At 33.7% G+C, this 20,676-nt stretch overlaps 2 protein-coding genes and 1 long non-coding RNA gene across 4 annotated transcripts; 1 reads left to right on the top strand and 2 right to left on the bottom strand.

Moving 5' to 3' along the window:
• Positions 1 to 1,450: 1,450 nt before the first annotated feature.
• Positions 1,451 to 6,002, bottom strand: LOC116731834 (sperm acrosome membrane-associated protein 4-like). Its single transcript, XM_032581693.1, has 3 exons — positions 5,327 to 6,002; positions 4,239 to 4,349; positions 1,451 to 1,861 (listed from the first exon to the last, which is right to left on the bottom strand). Exons 1-3 carry the CDS (start codon positions 5,376 to 5,378, stop codon positions 1,644 to 1,646), a joined length of 381 nt encoding a protein of 126 aa, XP_032437584.1. The 5' UTR covers positions 5,379 to 6,002; the 3' UTR covers positions 1,451 to 1,643.
• LOC116731835 (uncharacterized) lies at positions 1,749 to 7,278 on the top strand. Its single transcript, XR_004341639.1, has 3 exons — positions 1,749 to 1,899; positions 6,711 to 6,779; positions 6,853 to 7,278. It is a non-coding gene; the product is annotated as an uncharacterized LOC116731835 (long non-coding RNA).
• On the bottom strand, positions 6,089 to 14,402 carry LOC116731833 (lymphocyte antigen 6 complex locus protein G6d-like). 2 transcript variants are annotated; one of them, XM_032581691.1, is made up of 5 exons: positions 13,643 to 14,402; positions 12,322 to 12,432; positions 9,144 to 9,806; positions 7,543 to 7,653; positions 6,089 to 6,910 (listed from the first exon to the last, which is right to left on the bottom strand). In XM_032581691.1, exons 3-5 carry the CDS (start codon positions 9,193 to 9,195, stop codon positions 6,693 to 6,695), a joined length of 381 nt encoding a protein of 126 aa, XP_032437582.1. In that variant the 5' UTR covers positions 9,196 to 9,806; positions 12,322 to 12,432; positions 13,643 to 14,402; the 3' UTR covers positions 6,089 to 6,692. The 2 variants fall into 2 exon arrangements, with proteins under 2 accessions (XP_032437582.1, XP_032437583.1); XM_032581692.1 differs by lacking the exons at positions 6,089 to 6,910; positions 7,543 to 7,653 and having other exon boundaries at positions 9,442 to 9,806; positions 13,643 to 14,385.
• Positions 14,403 to 20,676: the final 6,274 nt, after the last annotated feature.

Below are 20,676 nucleotides of genomic sequence, written 5' to 3'. Positions count from 1 at the left end.
TCGGCTGCATTTCTTGCAGAAATTGTCTTCCACTGTCTAAATGCTCCAGTAAGAGCTGTTGGGATTGCATGTTTCCCACTTTGATAAAAATTTCCTATTATTTTCCTCGCATTAGCAGGTCAGTTGATGACAAACCCAATAGAATGATTGACAGGTGGGGCCATATTAATTTTTATCCTTTTTTTATATTTTTCTCTATATAAATTAGGCTTTTCAAACTGAATCATATCTATTAAAGTTGTTTATTCGGTGCAGAGTAACCAGCCTGGCCCTGTTTGTGTGCTTGTGAAGCACCAGAGGGCGTCATTGGTTGCAGAATAACTTGCAGACATGTTGGCGCAGCCAGATTTATCAGCTGATCTGGAGGGAACAGTAGACTGTAGCTGGCAGACGTGAAGAGGACATAGCACAAGCCTGGATCATGGAGACGGACCAAACCTCACCCAGATGGAACGCAAAGATTAATTGTGTCTCTTCAAAAATGTTTAACTTTAAAGGCCTAATTAATTTTTATATAAATTGTCCAGTCCAAGAGTAATATGAAAAAAATTGTATTTGTTTGTTTGCTAGACGTTTTTAATTGACTATATTGTATCTTTGGATTTAAATAGTAATTACTGACTTATATTCTTCTTACTTTGAATAACATTAAATATATAGACACACAAATCACTTAAGTTATAAGTTTTTTCTGCACATTTCCAGTTTCCTAATACTAGCTTTTCAGAGATTATGTTCCAAAAGTGCCTGAATCCACAAGAAGAAAAAGTCTTTATGACAAAAAAGTGTATTAATGTAATTTATTAAATTAAAAAAAAAAAAAAAAAAAATATATATATATATATATATATATATATATATATATATATATATATATATATATATATATATATATATATATATATATATATATATATATATGATAAATACATAACTAAATTATAAATAAATGGATATGTGAGATTTATTTAATCCAAAATAAATTTAATTAAATCTGAAAATCTGTGATAAATTTTTTTAAGTATTATTATTAAATTTTATTATATTTTAGCATCTATTCCAATATTTTTTAGTTATTATTATAATGTAAATTGACAATAATAATTATTAGTTAATAATAATTAATTATAGTAATTATTTAATATTACCTATCTAATAATAATAATAATTTCAATTATTATTAAGTAATAATTAATGACACATTATTATTATTATTATTATTATTATTATTATTATTATAATAATAATTATTATTATTATATGTGTTTAGTGTCATGTCTGTTGAAAATATTACTTGCAAATATGGATGCTTTATTTCAAATTCTGTCATAGGATGTGAAAGTTGAAAGTTTCAGATCAGATCTTATTCAAAAACACTGTTGCTAAATATCCACAGAGGGAGCTTAAATCCACCGTTTCAATGTGTTACAGAAAGAAAATCTCAAAAGGGTTCATTTCATAACTTTTATTGATTTTTACAGTAATGAATTATCATATCAGAGGGTCATCATAATCACAGAAGATCAGTGTGAAATCACAGCACAACTTTATTACTTAAAACAACAAAGGATTACATCTAAAATAAGACAAAACTGACGATCAACAAATGGAAATTAGCGAGCACAGAGGCATTTCATGTTAGACTACAACTCCCAGAATCCCCAGAGTGGGGACAAGATGGCGGCACAGAGGGCCACGGACAGTTGGACGGAAGTGGCTCCGTTGCACAGGTCTGTGACGCAGCATTTGTAGGTGCTGGTGAACGCGGCTCCCAGCAGGGATCCAGTCAGCGTCAACCCGCACAGGTGCGAGTCCACGCAGCCCCTGGTGTGCAGCGACAGCGACCCCGTAGCGTTGAACTCTGAAACGAGCATAAACAGCGAGCTGTGTTAAATAACGGTAGGCTTCTTCTGAGAGCTGGCTCTGTTAAAACTGATTCATCAAACAAACATTTCAAATGTAATTATATTTGTTGTAAAAAGTAGTGCTGGAAAACACTCATTTAAAGTTTTGGAAAAAGTCAGAATTCTAACTGTAATCCAGAAATTGTGATTTCAGGATTTATTGACTTTTGTGAAAACAGGACGCGTTTGACAGAAACGAAAGACATTGTGTGAAAGCAGAATGTCTTCAGAATTCAGGAATTTAAACACTTTGGAAATTACTTAATCCTACGGAGCCCCCTAGGGGACATGGGGAATTTTTTTTCTTTTGCGTTACCTCGCAACACTTTTGCGTTCCCTCGCAACACTTTTGCGTTCCCTCGCAAAACTGTACTGCTCAGTTATGCAGCTAATTGAACACTGTAAGCCGTTCTTACGGTGGGCGCCGTACTTTATGCTTTAATATAAGGTTATGTGAGGTTTTTCCATGAATGTTAGTATCTTTTTGTGAAATATCTGAAGTTTTATATCTTTCTTTAGGATAGAAAGGCGCCACAAACCTAAGATATAAACAGAAACTTTCCGTAAGTAGGAAAGAAATAAAAATACATCCTAATTTGGACTATTTCTGAGTTATTATCGCGGGTAATAAATCATCTGACAGTTTTGATTGTGTCTCTGTTGTGTTCGTAGTCTGAATGGTTTAAAGAGCTGCTTTCAGTGCCGCTCCATCTTAGCCTTAACAGACATAAACATACAGTAAAAAATAAATCGATTTTCAATCAGTGTTTTGCACCAAACAGTTTTTACTATTAACAAGTTTTTATTATTAAAAACACGACAAACTAATGATGGTAAAGGGCCGCACTGGGTTAACTCTGGAATTTCATCTGTCCGTGTATCAATCAACTCCAAACCTCTTCTTTGTTCTGTCACAATTATCGATTTATTCCATTTTGATGATCAGGCTCCAAACTTTGCAAGGACTGACCGCCCCGCTCACCGCTTCCTCATACACATAAAGCCAGTATCCTTCCATTCACACCTGGTGACGTCACTCCCACGTCGACACACCTAAGTGTCAAAGCCTCCTGCTGCTGTCATATCAATAATTACTTATTTCATTCATATGGCTCTTACAGAGCCTCAGTGAAAACTTGTTTATTATTATTAACTGTTTGGTGCAAAAAACTGATTGAAAATCGATTTATTTTTTACTGCATGTTTATGTCTGTTAAGGCTAAGATGGAACTGAAAGCAGCTCTTTAAACCATTCAGACTAGAACACAACAGAGACACAATCAAAACTGTCAGATGACTTATTACCCGCGATAATAACTCAGAAATAGTCCAAATTATAATGTATTTTTATTTCTTTCCTACTTACGGAAAGTTTCTGTTTGTATCGTATTGTGGCGCCTTTCTATCCTAAAGAAAGATATAAAACTTCAGATATTTCACAAAAAGATACTAACATTCATGGAAATACCTCACATAACCATTAAAGCAGAAAGTACGGCGCCCACCGTAAGAAAGGCTTACAGTGTTCAATTATGCCGCATAACTGACCAGTACAGTTTTGCGAGGTAACGCAAAAGTTTTGTGAGGGAACGCAAAAGAAAAAAAAATCCCCATGTATCTCCGTATAATCCTTTTCAGGTTAATGTGGAGCAACATTTGCCTCTCTAAAGTCATCACACTGCAAAAAACACAAACTTTTACCAAGTATTTTTGGTCTAGTTTCTAGTAAACTTGAAATAAATGAAAACTAACTTACAAGTACATTTTCAACCAGATAAAGGAGCTTGTTTTAAGTCATTAATTCCTCAATATTGATTTTAAAAAGTACTAGTTCGATTGACAGATTATTACGTTTATAACTAGACATTTTCCCCCATTTTAAAAGTAAAATAATCTGCCAATGGAGCTAGTACCTTTCATCAATATTAAGGAATTATTGACTTAAAACAAGCCTCTATATGTTGCTCAAAATGTACTTATAAGTTATTTCAAGTTTACTAAGATACTTGCAGTAGAAACTAAACCCAAAATACCTGGTAAGATTATTTGGTTTTGCTTTGTAGCTGAGAAAACCCCAACTTTGGTGGTTCATACGAGTAATAATTGGTGCACTGGTTCCCACAACTGCAATGAGAGTCATGAAAACTTTCTTTTGTTGTTTCTTTTAATAAGAACTAACTTTTAACTAACTGTCATATGTTTGAGGGACTCAATTATCTTGACCCACATCTGCTCAGAATAACTGGCTCCACTACATAGTTCCTTCAGATGTTGGTAACGTAGTAATCTCATTATCAGTAGATGGTCACGCTGCTTTTTTAAAGTTTTCCTCACGTGCTTCTCCCGTGTAGCAGCTCTCTGTCGAGTTAGCGCATGTGGTGTCACTCCCAAACAAGCAGCTTCCAAATATGCCAACAGAGCACCGACGGCAGGTCAGGCAGTTCGCTGTTCAGTGGAAGAAAACAAACAGTCACTCACAAAGTACCACATTATTTTAAGTAATCGTAAATTTACTTTTTGTTGATAAGGTTGCATGAAATTGAAATATTTCTGTCCACTTATTTGGTAATATTTTGCTGAATCGAGGGAAACAAGCAGAGGTGGGTAGAGTACTCAAGTAAGAGTAGCGTTACTTCAACATATTTTTACTCAAGTAAAAGTAAAAAATGTCTGCCAAAAGAATTGCTCAAATAAATATACTCAAGTTCTGTAACTGATCAAATTATCAACCATTTCATATTTAAAAATTACATCATCAGATGGACCAAGATATACAGTTAAGTGGAAATTTTGGTATTTTAAGGACAAAAAAAAAAAAAAAGTCAAGCAAAATAACATTTTTCCAAATCAGTTTCTTTCAATATAAAACTTTAAAAACTGCAGGTTTGTGCCTGTTTATGGTGAATCTTTGATTAAAACATGTTTGTTTTTCATTCAGTGGGTAGAAAATCTAGACATTTTACTCAAGTAAGAGTAGAGATACTTCAAAGTAAAATTACTCAAATAAAATTAAAAAGTACTGTACATCATAGTAAAAATTCTCCTAACAGCAAATTTTTTCAAAAAAGCTACTCAAGTAAATGTAACTAGTTACGAGAAATGAACCAGGGAAGGCTTTTAGTGACTTTTTACCAAATAATTTCTGCTTTCTGGGCATATAAACTTGAAATGTCTTAATATAAGATTCTTTTTCTTTATTCTTACTCTGGAATACTTTTGAAAATATATACTTTAGTACACATAAAAGCAGAGGGAATATAAGTAAGCATCATTTTACTGATCTATTGCGAATAAAAATTAATTTTCTTGCGGTAAAATCATGTTTGTTTCAGTTCAGTTTGGCTATAATCACTCAGATCAGAGGGAAATTTGACTAATTAAAAGCAGGTATTAAAATAAATGAGAGATATTTGTAAACTCACCTGCCACAATTAGGGCGCTGAGACCAATTACCGCTTTCCAGATTGTATTCATTTTTCACAGGCTTGTAAAGGGAAACCTTTGTAAAATAAATATATCACAGACTCAGATTTTTAGTTGCCTTAGTTTACGTGAACCAAGGAGAAAATGAGGTTGAAACACAAGAAAAAGATGGCTGATAAGAAGGAGGATCATCAGGTTTTGTTTCTTTCGCAACTTTGAGGAGGAAGTTTTGTGAAAAAAAATTAAAAATCCTCCTCCTCCAAAATACCCTGCTTCAAGAAAACCCCAGGTCACACAAATCCCTTTGTTTGATCAGCAAATATTTGTTCAGTCAGAATACATTTGTGTTAAGATGGTAGAAGATAAAAAAATATACAAAAATCCATAAATGTTCATTTAGTTTCACAAAGAAGGCAAATACTTTTGTCTGGTTGTTTAAAAAATGAAAGTCTAACCAAGTTTACCCTGAAAGCAGCCCGCAAGATGCTAAAAGAAGTCTCCAAAAACCTAAAATGTCTTCATGGGACCAAAAGGCAGCTCTTTAATAAAAACATGAAGCCCAGACTGAAGCTAAATGAAAAATAATGCAGGACTTCTGGAAACATAGTTTTGAAAATATTGACTTTAAGAGACATAAGAGGCATCTTCTCATTGATTTCTAATGTGTAAAAATACATTTCATCCATAAAAACATGTTTATTTTAGTTATGTTTTTTTATAAGTTATCAAATACAATAAACAAAAGTAGACTAGAGGGAATTCACTAATTAAAAACAAGTATAAAAAAAAAACTATTGGGTTAAAAAAAAAAGAAAACACAAAAAAATTAACCCAATGCTTCTTGTAATAATCATATTCATTAAATTGAAATATGTGCTCCATTAAAGGTTGTTTGTAAGATAAAAAAGGAACCTGGAAAGTAATAACTATTATTTTGTTTTATTAAATCCATATTTCTGTATTGATTTAAACAATTTTTTGCCTTATCAGTCAGATGGAAAGAGGCAAATCTGAACAGGTCAAACGTTCATCACAGAGAAAAACAACAAGAAAAACAAATATCTGAACCTTAGTTAATCTAAAATGAATATTTTTCCAGCAGGTAAAAAAACCAAATATTCTGAAAAATAAAATCAGTTATTATAATTCTCAACACAAATTATCCATGTTTGCTGGGATATGATACTTTTTTAACCCTCATAAGGAAACCCATTAGTACCAAAAGAACAATGATTTTATGCATTTCTGTTTTTACATCTGTTCCAACTGGAGCATAAGGCTGATAAGTTAAAACTTCAATTAATGCATAAGAAATAAGAAAAATCAGAGGATTATCATGTGTAAATCTGTAGGTTTCATGTTGATCTATATGAATCCCCACAGTGAGGACAAGATGGCGGCACAGAGGCCAGCAGTCAGAGACAACTGAACAGCCGAGGCTCCGTTGCACAGGTCTGTGGTGCAGCAGGCGTATTTGCTGCTGTACTCAATACCGATGATGGTGTTGGTGATTGTGGTCCCACAGGAGGTGTTGGCCACGCAGCCCCGGCTGTACAGAGTGGGCGACCCTTTCGCTGTGAAGCCTAAGAGTGCCAGAAAACAGAAATCAGAATGTTAAGAAACAAGTGTTGGGTCTCTCCGTTGCCAAGGCAACCAATACTGCTATTACCCTAAATTACAAAGTAAGTAAATATTTATTTTATTAACGTAAATATTTATTTATTTTATTAACTGAATAATTATGCATTTATTGTAAGTATGTATTCATAATTAGTTTGACTAATTAAAATTAGAAAAGTTTGCTTTAATAATAGCATGACTAGAATCATTTATTTTAATTGACATTTAAAAAAAAAAATGCATATGTGTATATATATATGATTGGAGAAAGCCCCACACAACTTCTTTATTACATATAATCTTTCAAGTTAAAGCCACAGGGTACCAGAAAACAATAATCAGGATGTTAAATAAGTGTGGGATGTCTCTGTTGCCAAGGCAACGAATACCGCTTATACTCTACTAAATAATAAATAATTATCCATTTATCAATTTGGCTAATTAAAATTATTAGAAAATTATACTTTAGTAGTATGACTTCAATTATTCAAATATATATATAAAACTTTTGGAAGATTGAAGAAGGCTGTACACAACATCTTTATTATAAATAATCTGTAATAGTATGGCGTCTCTTTCAGAGATTTATCCTTACTTGCTTCTGAGAAGGTGCAACTCTCTCCAGTTGCACATGTGACCTCCTCTTTCCCAATCGCACAACCGCCCAGTAAAGACACTGAACACTTCTGGCATGTCAGGAGTTGTGCTGTTTAGAGAAAAGAAATATAAGATACATATATTTGCTGTGTGCATCTCATTGTTTACATTGTGTTTTCAATTGCAGACAGTTTCAGTGACTACCAAGAAAAAGCTACCATCAACAGAACAATAATTTGTTCAGAACATGATCATGAAACATGATCAGAGTCACTGACATATATCTACTACCTAATTTATAATATTTATTCAGTTAAATTTTGTTGATTTACGTTCAATAGTCTATTCTCTTTTTTTTTATAACGTGTCTTTTGACTGTGTTGCTTCCCGTACATTCTGGTGTGGATTTTCGATGTTCCGTCCAATTAGATTTCAGTATCTATCTGTTGCCAAGAGCAGCCTAATCTGCCCAGAGCCCTCAGAATTGTTCTTTTAACCAATCAGCTTTCAGTTTTGCCTTCCAACGCTTGCTCGAAGGCCTGCAGTGATCTGATTGGAGGATCAGAGCGACTCTCTAAACTCAAAGTTTTGCTAGCAAAGCACATAGCCTGCAACCTGCGCTGCTAATTATAGCGTAAATTTATTTTTATTTTATACACACAATGGCTGACGAAGATGGAGAAACTGATTTGTTATCAAGAAGAATTAAAAATCTTTTTCAAGATGGACTTTTTCTAAAGGACTGAAGCCGGTCTCTGTTGTGAGCGGTACCACCTATAGAGGCGCATTGCAGATTAAATGGCTGGGATTTGCCAAGGATACAACAAAGAACAGGCCATAGAAAAGGACTTGTTGACGTAACTAAAATGAATAAATCAACTCTATGACGGTCATTGAAGTTCCCGCATAAAGAGAGGAGGATGGATTTTGTCTATGAAGAAATAATCAGCAGTTGAGTGAGTATTGTATGCTTTATTATTTATTTTATTTAATTTTTTATTTTTGCCACAGTTGCTACTGTACTGTACTGTAGACGTTTGGAGTTATGCTAACTGGATTTCTTGCTTTAATGACAATATAATTCACTCTCAATACCCTCATAATTAATTGTTAGGCTACCTGATTAATAAACAGTGCTGCGTAAAGTATGTAGCGCCCTCTCACTCCTTTATATTCCAAAAAACTTTAACTTTTTTAGATTTCGCTAAAGCTTTTGACACTGTAGATCACCCCATTCAACTTAAATGTCTAACAACAAACTATCTTAAAGCTATAACTTTATCTACAAAGGGGTACCACAAGGTTTTGTACCTGGTCCCTTTTTATGTATCATGTACATAAATGATATTGGAGAGGATATTTAAAATAAATCAAAAATATTATTGTTTAGAAATTAACAGAAAAAAACTAAGTGAGAGTCTGATAATTGTTTTAAGTAAAAAATCAATTGATTTGAAATAAAACCATTCTTTAATTTGATAGTAGTAACCTCTTATTACTATTCTACTGTTTTTGTCACTTAAAACAGTAGAATAAAATAGTGGAAAAAAATATCCACTAACATGCTTTTGTTCTGTAGTATAATACAAAAAAAGTTACCTGTTGCAATCAGGGCGCTGAATGCGATCAGAGTTGTCCAGAAGTTCTTCATGTTTGCAAATCAACAGAAAGGCGTAAATGACTTAAACTCGTCTAGATTCTCAGATGCCTCAGAGCAAAAGTGAGGAGAAGAAGCGGAGAGAAGGAGTGATGAAGATGAACCAGGTCTGTGGGCTTTTATGTCAACAAGGGAAGGAATTCCTGCACAACTTTCCTCCCAACTCAGATTGCCATCTTTAGCGAAAGTGAAATTCCCATTCAAGTCAAATTTTATTTTACTCATTAAATGCATGCAAAGTAGAAAAATCCTATTTTAAGTGAAAATTTCACAATATGTTTATTACATAAATACTTAATAAAGAGCAAATAAATGGTTATCTAAATTCCCTACATGCACAAGAACTTTGCGTAAAGTATAAAGACTATTTGTTGGTGGTTGTTTCTAGACGTTTAGCTGACTCCAAACAGCTGTGGCGGCGGCACCCAGAGCTGCAGTGACAGTGAGCTGGACAGACGTGGCTCCATTGCAGTTGTCGCCGTCGCAGCAGACTCTTGTCAACGTGTACCCGGCTGTCAGGAGACTTCCTGTCTCCGAAACGTTGCAGGGGTTCGTATAAAAGCATCCTCGACTGTGGAAGCTCACCATATCAGTGATGTTAAAGACTGAAAACAAAAATAAGACATTTTTAACAGTTAAAACAGTCGTGTAAAAAGTGAATTTATTTATTTTTTTGTTTTTATGCCACACTCAGATAACTTCAGTAAACACAAAAAGCAATTTTAAAATGCAATTTATTAAAGCAAAAAAAATCTATCCAAAACAAAACAGACCTTATGTGAACTGGCTTGTTAAATAAAACTTTGACATTTAAAGTCAACAAATCACTTAAATAGGACCACATGAAGTGCGCTAAAAGATATCAAAAAGCAGATGTCACGTCCTAATCTAGAGAAACCGAAGAACAGAAGATAAAGTGCTTTCTTCCCCTTCAACTTCTGCTCAAGATATCTGAAAAGGATAAACTTCTGGGCTTTGACTAAGCCTGGTGTTGGTATGTTTTGGGACTTTGTCATGTTGGAGAGTTGAGTTCTGCTTCAAACTAAATTTCATTTAAAAAATGGGCTCACATTTTCCATCTTTTGGAAATGTCATGATGGACTTTATAACGATTACCTGATTAGGCAAAGCATCCCCAGGATGACACTTCCCCCTCCGTGTTTCATCTTTATTCTCAGGTTTTGTTCGTAGAATGCTGCCTTCCAGCCAAACATTTCCTCTATTTTTATGTCAAATGTGTATATTCCCTCTGAAATGTTTAAGTAACATTATTCCAGATGTCCTGGTCTTTGTTAGCAGTCTGGTTTCCTTCATTCCACTTTTGACTGATAACTAAGAAACTCATCGTTCCAGGTTGGTTTGATTGTCATCAAGAACTTTATCTTCTCCCCCAAACAAAGAAACTCGCTTTCAAACGTCGCCACACCTTATGTTTACGTTGATCAGAAAAATGGGCCCATAGGTCAAAACGTATTTGTAACTGATGGTTTATCTTATGTACTACCGTTCTGTCGCGTCATGAACTGCTGGCTTCCCACCAGCTGGAGATCGAACAGGATAAATTGGGTGTGATTTTGTGCCTCGCCTTGTTTTGTTTTGATTTAGCGATACGTTTTCCACAGAATGAAGATATTCCTTCTGGTTTTGATGACATAGCCACATTAATGCAGCTAAATGACAGGAGCTCTTGTTTTGGTCCAAACTAAACTATTTCTAAAATAAAAGTACAGTTTATCTATTTTATTTTTTTTTATACTTTCTTAACCTATGGTGGAACAGTAATTCCATTTATTAACATTTATTACAAGGCAGTTGAGGATCAAATTGAAAACACACATCAATATTTTACACTGTATAAAACTAAATAAATTAAATCTGGTTTCACAGGTTTGGAATTAAGTTTTCAGTCCCTAACTGTCTGAAGGATACATCAATACATTGTATTATGTAGATCAGGGGTATAACTCATTTTCATTTTGGACCATATCAAAAATCTGAATGTTCTTAAAGGGCCGGTTGTGCTAGAATGTGTTGATAAAACTATTAAAATATCAATAAGTAGCTGTTCCTCCAGGATTTTGTGGTGCCAAATTTCAAATGTTTGTAAGGAACTTTTATGATATTTACGCAAATTTTTTATGTTAAATGTGACTTTTTATTACTCGCCGTATCAATTAGGGACTATAAAACTAAGCAAGGCTGAGGCAGCAGTCAATTAAAGTCAGTGTTTTCACTAATTTTGAGAAAATATGCGGTAAAATCAGAATAAAAGGGGAAGATTTGTTAATTTTTGTATAAATTTAGCAGATTTATGGAAAACTGGTGGGACTTATTGATGTAATTTGGAATCTAGAGGGCCACATAAAAAGCTACAGCGGGCCAGATTTGGCCCTCGGACCTTGAGTTTGACAACTGTGATATAGATGAACTCCACTTTTAAAGATTATGAGAAAGTCTGTCCTTTTGGAAGTAAAATAAAAACAAATTAGGACTCTCTGAAGACACCATGATGGTATCATGCTGTGGAAAAGGACAGCAACTCTAAAAATACAGTAAGCGATACAATGGAGAGGTTTAGATTAAATCCTGAATGCTAGAATCTATTTTTTAGCTTTAGCTTTTGCTTCATCATTAAAAAATACGATTTTTCCGTACACAAGGTCACTTTTCCAAGATTTTAAAACAGGTTGAAGTGTCTTTAAACATATGCTAAAACAGTGGAATTTTAAATCTTTTTGATACCATTAATAAAAAATATGTAAAAGGATTTTATTTTAACAATACTATAAATTCTTCTTTGAATTCATTTAGTTGAATTAAGAAGTTGTTTCTCCACACAAATATTGGTGTATTAGCTACTGTTAGCTGCTTTTGGCAGTTGGTGGTTACCATAGAAACCAGTAACTGACAGCTCCTCCCCCTTTTTTCTGTTGGGCAGAAACTGCTGGACTTTTGTTAACCACCATCTTGAATTCCTGTTTTGTTAGAATAAGTGAAGTGAACCTGAGTGCGTCTGTTGTGAAGTAGTGAACCTACTGGACCTGAGATGAACTTTAGAACAGTTACACCGACACCAGAGATTCCTCTTTCAACAACCAGATGAATGCAGCTGAAACTCACCCACGTCTCCAGTGTAGCACTTGGCCTTATCTGAGACGCAGGTTTCTTTGGAGTAAAGAAGGCATTTCCCTCTGAAGCCCACTTTGCAGGAGTTACAGCTCAGAGAATCGGCTGTAAACGACAGAGGAAAGCAGATTTAGAGAGAACTAAGCCTCATACACGCTGAAAAAAATCTAATATTGTCATCTCTAAAGACTCTGTTTGGTGACGTTTTTCTTCAAAAAGAGGCTTCAGTTGAAAAAGCTGCAGGTTTTATGATGGAAATATAAAACCTTCGTTACAAATGAATAATCATGCTGGAAAGAGAAAGACTTGGTTTATTTTAAATAAAAGTAATAAAATATATGGACTATTTACAATTTTAGGTATACTTTTTATTTAGAAATGCATAATGAGGTGAACTTGTGGTAAAATTAAAGTTACTTGCCATTTTTGATCAAAAAATTTTTTTACACCATACATTTTTTTTATGTGTATGAGCTCAGAAGATTATAATAGCAAAAAAAACTGTGTAAAACAGAAAAGTATTATATTTTTGCTGAGCGTAAATCATAAAAGTGCAAATACAATTATTTTTGTTGAGGGTCATTATTCCCACATTTCCCCATCAGTAAACCTTTATTTAAATTTTAAAATGTAAATGAAACTTTAAATATTTAAAGTCTATGTCATAGTTCACTGAATAATGTCTAATATTAGATTTAATCAGCATAATTAAGATATAAGGGTGTTTTTTTTGTTTTGTTTTTTGGTCAAATGGTAAAACTGAAGCATTTGCATTATGTCTTATATTTCTAAGTGTTTGTATGGTGGACAAGGAGGGCCAAAATTAAGAATGACCCTAAGAATAGATGAGTAGACAAACACCGGTGTTAGTATTTTAATAAAAACCAAAAAAGTAATTAAAAAACCCGTTTGGGCACCTTTTAGTAAACAATATGTTTAAATTATTATGATATATAAGTAAAGGTTTAATTTAAATATTGATAAAATTCACACATAGATAAATTATACATTGAACATGTCAGTTTGTGCCATATTTCAAAATTATTATAATAATTGTTTAAACAGAGTTTTTTTTAAAATGTTATTTGCCAGAATAACTAATTTATTGTGTTCTTTGCGCTCAGATTTGGCAGATTTGGTCCTCCATAATATAATTAATGTGTATAATAAAAATATTAAACAAAATTATTTATAGCAAAGTGTAAGTTATACATGTTTTGTAATTTATGGTTCCTCATTTAGTGGTTTTTGTAAAATACAAACAGTTCAGTTTAGATATATTTTTAATAGTAATACTCATTTAAAAGTGTCTTACCTGTAACAACCATCACCATGAGCACAACGCAGAGCAACAGATTCTTCATTGTGACAAAAATTGATTTTCTGAAAAAGTAAAAACAAGAAAATCCAAAAATAATCTTTTAGGGTAAAGAAAAGCAGTTTTAGATTGCTTCACATGAGCTTTAAGGGCTGCATGAAAGAGATTTTATGTCAAAGGTGGGGCGACTCTGTGGGTAATTAACTTTTGTTCAGACATTATGAAACAGAAGTTTGCTTCACAATAAAAACCACTGCAACCCAAATAAAACCCTTCAGGCACATTTGTATTATTGTGTTGGAAGCTCTGTGAACTCCAGTTTCATAAAAACCATTTGAAACCATTTTATCTGAGTAAATAACCAGACATGGCTAAAAAGGAGGAGTCATTATCAGTGCAATAACGAGACCTTTGTTCCAGCTGCTTGGAGATAAATAAAAGCTAAACAAAGGATTAAAAGCGTCCACCTTCACTCAGGAAAACTATTGTTCACATCAGGTTTTGTCCCAGGAGTAAACATTACGTCATTACAAAAAGAGACCAGATTTGTCTTCTAATATACGTATTTAGATTAGATTAGATTTGATTTGATTTATTGTCATTGTACAGTAAACTGTACAACAAAATTAGTGGTACAGCTGTTCTTATGGGATTTGACCCCGAACCTCCATGGTTAAAGTTAATGCAATAAATCAATAAAATAAACTTAAATGTTCAATCTTAAAAATAACCTTTAGTTTGATTAGGATCAATCTTTGGTGCTCATTTCTTGTTTTGGCCGTAGTGATGCTTAACAGGGTTCATAGTTAAGGAAATAATTTTGAATCTTTAATAGTAATTGGAAGATTTAGTCAGTTTTCTGGTTTATGATTTGGGTTTGTGTTTGTCCAGTTTCAGAAAAAAAAAACATTTTAGTAACCTTTGAAAAGTAAAGGTGTCATGTTCCATTGTGTGGACTGTAGCTTCAGGGTACTATAAAGTTTAAGTGCTAGAAATTATCGTGTGTTTAATATAATCTTCATGGATTCAGTTTTAATTAACTCTCAGTTTGTTTGCTGATGCTAACAGTTCGTCTGATTACCACTAGAGGGAACCAGAGTATCACAGGAAAAACTGCCACCATCTAAAAACAATAGTTTTAATCAGATTTGTATCGGAGATCCCCAGAGAACGTTCCTAAACACAATGGAAGTGGTTGGTTTAACATTTGAAGAGGCAAAAGATAGAGTGAGATGAATAAGATCAAATCTAACAGACGCCCTCAAACTGTCTAAAAATAAGGAAACACAATCACATAAAAGTCCCAATGAGATGCAAATTAAAAGTTGAAAAGTGAGTTTTCAGACAGGATTTATTAAACTCTGCAGTATGAATAATGAGTTACAGCTACTTCTTGGTTATATTCACTTAAATAAGTTGATAAAAATTGTTAAATCAGTTTTGTTTTATTAAGTAAAATAAAATATCAGGAAGGTTGTATTTTTAGTTTTATGGGTGTGTCTGCTCTTTGTTATTTTATGCACATTGTACTTTACTTATGTTTTCATATCTGTAGTTTTATGAAATGTACTGTAGTCGTTGCTGTGTTGCTACTGTTGTTGGTCAGGTCTCTCTTGAAAAACTTAATCTCAATGAGACTTAAGTTGTTAACTAGATAAACATGTCTTGTGTAGCTGATGAAGGACTCATGGACACAACAAACGTCTTTACTCTGATTTTATTGATTTACAATCGTGTAATTAAGAGGCTGCAGAGATGAAAAAAGTTTGATTTTTGAGAATTACGAAGCAAAACATCATCATGAAGTAAGCCTAAACTCAATGTTTCTATGAAACATCTCATTGGTTAGCTACCATGATGTTGGCATCTGTGAATCAGTCCAAGTTTTGCGTCAGTGTTTGATTTCTTTAAAGATTTATTTTCAAACAGGCTTTTTGTTTAAAAATAAAATGTAGAAAATTTCTAAGTTACACAAATTAGTTTAAAGAGAACAAGCTGGGAGTTGTTTTGTAATCTCATTACAACATGCTTCCCAACACAGAGGCAAGGATGGCAGCAGTGAAGGTCATCTTGGTTGTTGTGGCTCCGCTGACAGTGATGGCGTTGCACTTATCTGTCTGACAGCAGGTGTTACTGAGTGTGTAAGAAACGGACACGAAAGTGTCACTGGTTGTTAAACCACAGGTTGTGTTGTCTGTAGCACAGCCATAATTGACAAAACCAGTGAAGTTGGTGACAGTGGGAAACTCTGTAAAGAAATGATTGAGATAGATGAGACAGTGAACAATAAGGCTACGTTCACACTGCAACCTGAAGTGACCCAGTTCGGATTTTTTGTCAAATCTGATTTTTTTGCCGTGGTTGTTCACACTTCTAAATATATATGTCTTTTGATGAACAGTAAACAACCCGAAAGTGTCCCGCACAGTAGAGGGCGCAATAACGTCACTCGTAAAGAGCGTGCTAGGAGTTTTACCAAGAAGAAGAAGAATAGCTCAGTGTTTGCGGAAGTAAACGTGGGTTCTAATGATGGATTGTATCTTACGATTTTGAAGTTGTTGTCTGACCGGAGCCAGCACATTAACAACTTAGTCCTCATCATAGTCCACCATGGTTGTTGTTTTTCTTCCCGCTTGTGCAGAATAGTGACGTTTGTCAAGTATCAATGTCGTTGAGGTAAGATGAATGCGACCTGGCCGTTCAGATTCAGGTCACATATGAAAAGATCAGATACGTATCGGATACCCAAGTGGCCTGGGTCATATTAGAAAAAAATCTGATCTGTTTTGTTAATACTGTCATGAAAAGATCAGATGCAGGTCGAATTGGGTCACTTCAGGCTGCAGTGTGAACATAGCCTAATTGATACTTAACAAGAGGTGTTATTCTGCTGAAAATGTTTCTTTCTGCCTCCCTAACCTTTCTTTTTTGACCTTACTCTCCTGCTAGGAAACTTTGTGAAACTGGAAATACTCGCCTGACTGCCAGAAATGCAAACAGTTCAACTACAATTGCTACGCCGTGGGAGATTTTTAGACAACTACTTACTCAATGTTCTAGTGTAACATTGGGTCACGTTGGATAAGCAAGTGTCAGTAGTCGGCTTCAAGCAGATACCCAACACACTAAAGATGCAGCTGTTGCAGGTCAGGGACTCCACTGAAAATACATTCAAAAAGTAAATTTATCAGGAGGAAGCATGATAAATATACAGCATTTGTTTTCAGCTCGACTAAAGCAAAATGATTCAAACTAAAGGAATGCTTTGCATACATTGCTTGTGTACTGCCAGTGCAAAAACACAAAATTTTATCAATTTTCTACTGCAGATATGTTAGTACCCTTGAAACAAGACAAAACTAACTTACAAGTAACTTTTCAGGAAGATATAGAAGCTTGTTTTAAATCAATAACTCCCTCATATTGATGGAAAAGTATTAGTTACATTGACAGATTATGTCACTTATAACATGGAAAAATGGTTGTGAAAAAAATCTGCCGTTGGAACTAGAACTGGGTTGCTAGGTGACGGGCTGGAATTGGCTACGGTTGCTAGGAAACAGCGCAGTGCCAGTTGATTGTGAAACTAATATTTTTTTCATAAGCATGAAAGAGTTATTGACTTAAAACAAGCTCCTGTTTCTTGTTAAAAACGTACCTGTAAGTTAGTTTTGTCTTGTTTCAAGTGGACTAAGATATTTGCACTAAAACAAGACGTAAAATATTAGGTGAGACTTTGTGTTTTTGCAGTGTTTGAGATTAGTTTTCTTTTCTGGCATAAATGAATTTGGGTTGAAACAAGACACTTTCATTTTATTGGTTCTAATCAATAGGGGTTTTGCCTATTAATTAAAACCAATTTCTGATTCTGACTGAATACACACTGCTATTTGGCCTCAGAAAAAGCTCACCAAAAAAATTACATTACCACATTACCATACCTTTAACAGGTATGGATGTTGTGTACAACTGATGAAAAGATTTGTAGACTACTTCAGGCGTGTTTTGTTGTTGTTGTTTTTCAGGCTTTAATACTTTTGAATAAAACAGGTTATAAAGATATCTGTCTCAAGTTGGATGTAGCTGGTGTGGGTTGTTTAATACAAGTAACATAGGTGCATTTTTGACCTTGTCAACATGTGTTGACCTTTATATTCTAAGATGTTTGCCAGTGAAAATGAGTTTATAAAAAACTTAAGACTTCTTGGAAATATACTTTGATACTCTAATTATTCTTACTAAGCTAATTATTCCTAAAAAAAAAACATTTATAAAATGTTGATGCTAAATGTTAACATGTTAAGAAACGTTTTCTCATAAATGATGTTTAGGCTCAAATACACTGCAAAAACAAAATCTTAGCAAGCATTTTTAGTCTAGTTTTTAGAGCAAATACCTTAGTGCACTTGAAATAAGACAAAACTGACTTACAAGTATTTTTTCTCAAATACACTGCAAAAACAAAATCTTAGCAAGCATTTTTAGTCTAGTTTTTAGAGCAAATACCTTAGTACACTTGAAATAAGACAAAACTGACTTACAAGTATTTTTTAGCAAGAAATAGGAGCTTGTTTTAAGTCTATAATTCCTTAATATTGACTTTAAAATGTACTTCTTTCATTGGCAGATTATTAAACTTATAACAAGACATTTTTCCCATGTCATAAGTGAAATAATCTGTCAATGGAGCTAGCACTTTTCCATCAATCTTTAGGAATTATTGACTTAAAACAAGCTCCTATTTCTGGCTAAAAATGTACTTGCAAGTTAGTTTTGATTTTTTTCAAGTTTGCTAAGATACTTGCAGTAGAAACTAGACCAAAAATACTTTGTAAGATTTTGTGTTTTGCACACAATGTATTTAACTTTGAGCAACGATCAAATCACGTCTCAGATACTCACCAGCAGCCAAGCATGCAACAACTGCAACAATTGAAAGAATAACCTTCCCCATCTCAGTTGGTTGATTTGAGTCTGAGTTTTAGCTCAAAGACGAAAAGAAAATTCTTCCTGTGAAAGCCTGGAGTTTCTTCTCTTCCAGATGATCTTTATGGGGACGTTGATGAGGACAGAGATTTATACTAAATGGAGAAAGGGAGGGGAAAATGCATGAAAAGGGGGTTATTCAGGTTTGGTTTTCTTTATCCCTAAGGAATGTCGGAGGAGGAGCGAGATGAGCAGGAGTGATGAGAAAGATTTTGTTGCTGATAATGTACTTAATGAAGACATATATATGTCCAAAGTAACTGTGAGTGTCGTCATCACAGAAAAATCAGAAGAGTTTACTGCAAGATTTTATACATAAACTTCATATTTGTTTTGGGTTTTTTTGTAGGATATTTTGTAAAAAAAATAAATAAATAAAAATAAAATAATAATAATAATAATAATAATAATTGAAAAAAACAAAACAAAAGTGGAACAAATGTGTGAATTTACCCCTAATGTAACCTTTAACTGCAGCATCATCCTCCATAACAATGAGCTGCAGCTGAGTCAAAGTCGCAGAACCTGTTGAACTTCAACTACAAAAAACTTTTTGTTCCTTCACTCTGACTAATTCTCAGCTGTTTCTAGATTTATGATTTATTTATAGTAGGAAATGTAGAGACAAGGGCAACTTTGATGAACGATGTGTTTTAAAACACTTAATGGAAAACCAGCTAATACAATACTGAGAAATGTTTACTTAAAGAAAACATTGGAATATTTTTCAAAACTATGATTTAGATATTATTATTATTACTGGTCCTTGTGAGATTTTATTTCCTAATGTTTTAATGAAATGTCAAAGGGACAAAAACAATTCTCAGCAATTCTACCGAACAAAGGAAAAAAAATTATTAAAATCATTAATAAATAAAAACATTGATGTTATTTTAATTCAATAGACCTGGAGAACAGCTGATTTTAGACCAGAGCACTGCTTTGTCCAAAGAATGAAGAGACCTTACTATTGTCCGGATCTTGCGCCACTTCCCAGTGAACTGGATCGGTTCTGTCGACCTGCAGCAAAATTTGTCTAACATTGCTTCAACTTTACTTCTTTATATCTTTACCTTAAACCTATACTCTGGAGGATGCTGTGAACATACAGATCTGTAAAAAACTAAGAGCCAACTGCACTGAACCGCATTGAAAACCTCCTGGTTATTCCACCAAATGTTGACTTCTGAACTCTTCCTGAGTTAAAACATTAGTATTGTTGTTTCTAAATTAATATGAACTTGTTTTCTTTGCATTATCTGAAATCTGAAAGCACTGTATCTTTTTGTTATTTTGACCATTTTTTCATTTTCTGCTAATAAATACTAAATTTTTGCTTGGAATTTTGGAGACATGTTGTCAGTAGTTCATAGAATAAAATAACAATGTTCATTTTACTCAAAAATATACCAATCAAAAGTAAAATCAGAGAACTGATGTTTTAAAGTGGTCTCTTAATTTTCTAGCTGTAGATTCTTCCGTGTTAGATTAATTTCTTAGTCCTCAGTGTATATCAGTTTTGTTTCTCTTTTAACCAAGTTCAGTTCTTTACTTCAGCTTTATTATGTTTTTCATGTCTAGTTATTTGTTAGTGTTAGATTCGTTTTCACAGTTATCCAGTTTGTTTACTCTCCCTCGCTCCTGTGCCACTTTCTGTCTTTCTCTGCCCTCACACCTGTAACCTGCTTCCAATCAGCCATTCTGTTTCTTGTTCAATAACCAACCTCCGCAGTACATATCTAACTCAATTTGAGTGCTGATTCTTCCTGTTATATCCTGTTTACTTCCCTGGCAATACATACAGTTTATTCCTAGTTTCTGTTTTTGTTCTGCTCTGGCTCCCTGTGTTCCCTGCAATTTTTTCCCTTGTTCATTACTTTCATTAAACTTTTATCTGCCTCTGCTTCTCTACATTTTGGTCCTTCATCAACCAACCTACATCATGACCAAATGTACTAAAGGAGAGATTATGAAACAATGTAGGGACAAATAGAAAAACACATTGATGGGATATTTACAACTTAAAGAATACAGGAGAGGGAAAA

This window comes from Xiphophorus hellerii, chromosome 13 (assembly GCF_003331165.1).
Source record: "Xiphophorus hellerii strain 12219 chromosome 13, Xiphophorus_hellerii-4.1, whole genome shotgun sequence".
NCBI classification, from domain to species: Eukaryota; Metazoa; Chordata; class Actinopteri; order Cyprinodontiformes; family Poeciliidae; genus Xiphophorus; species Xiphophorus hellerii.
This window is presented reverse-complemented; position numbering and strand designations above follow the sequence as displayed.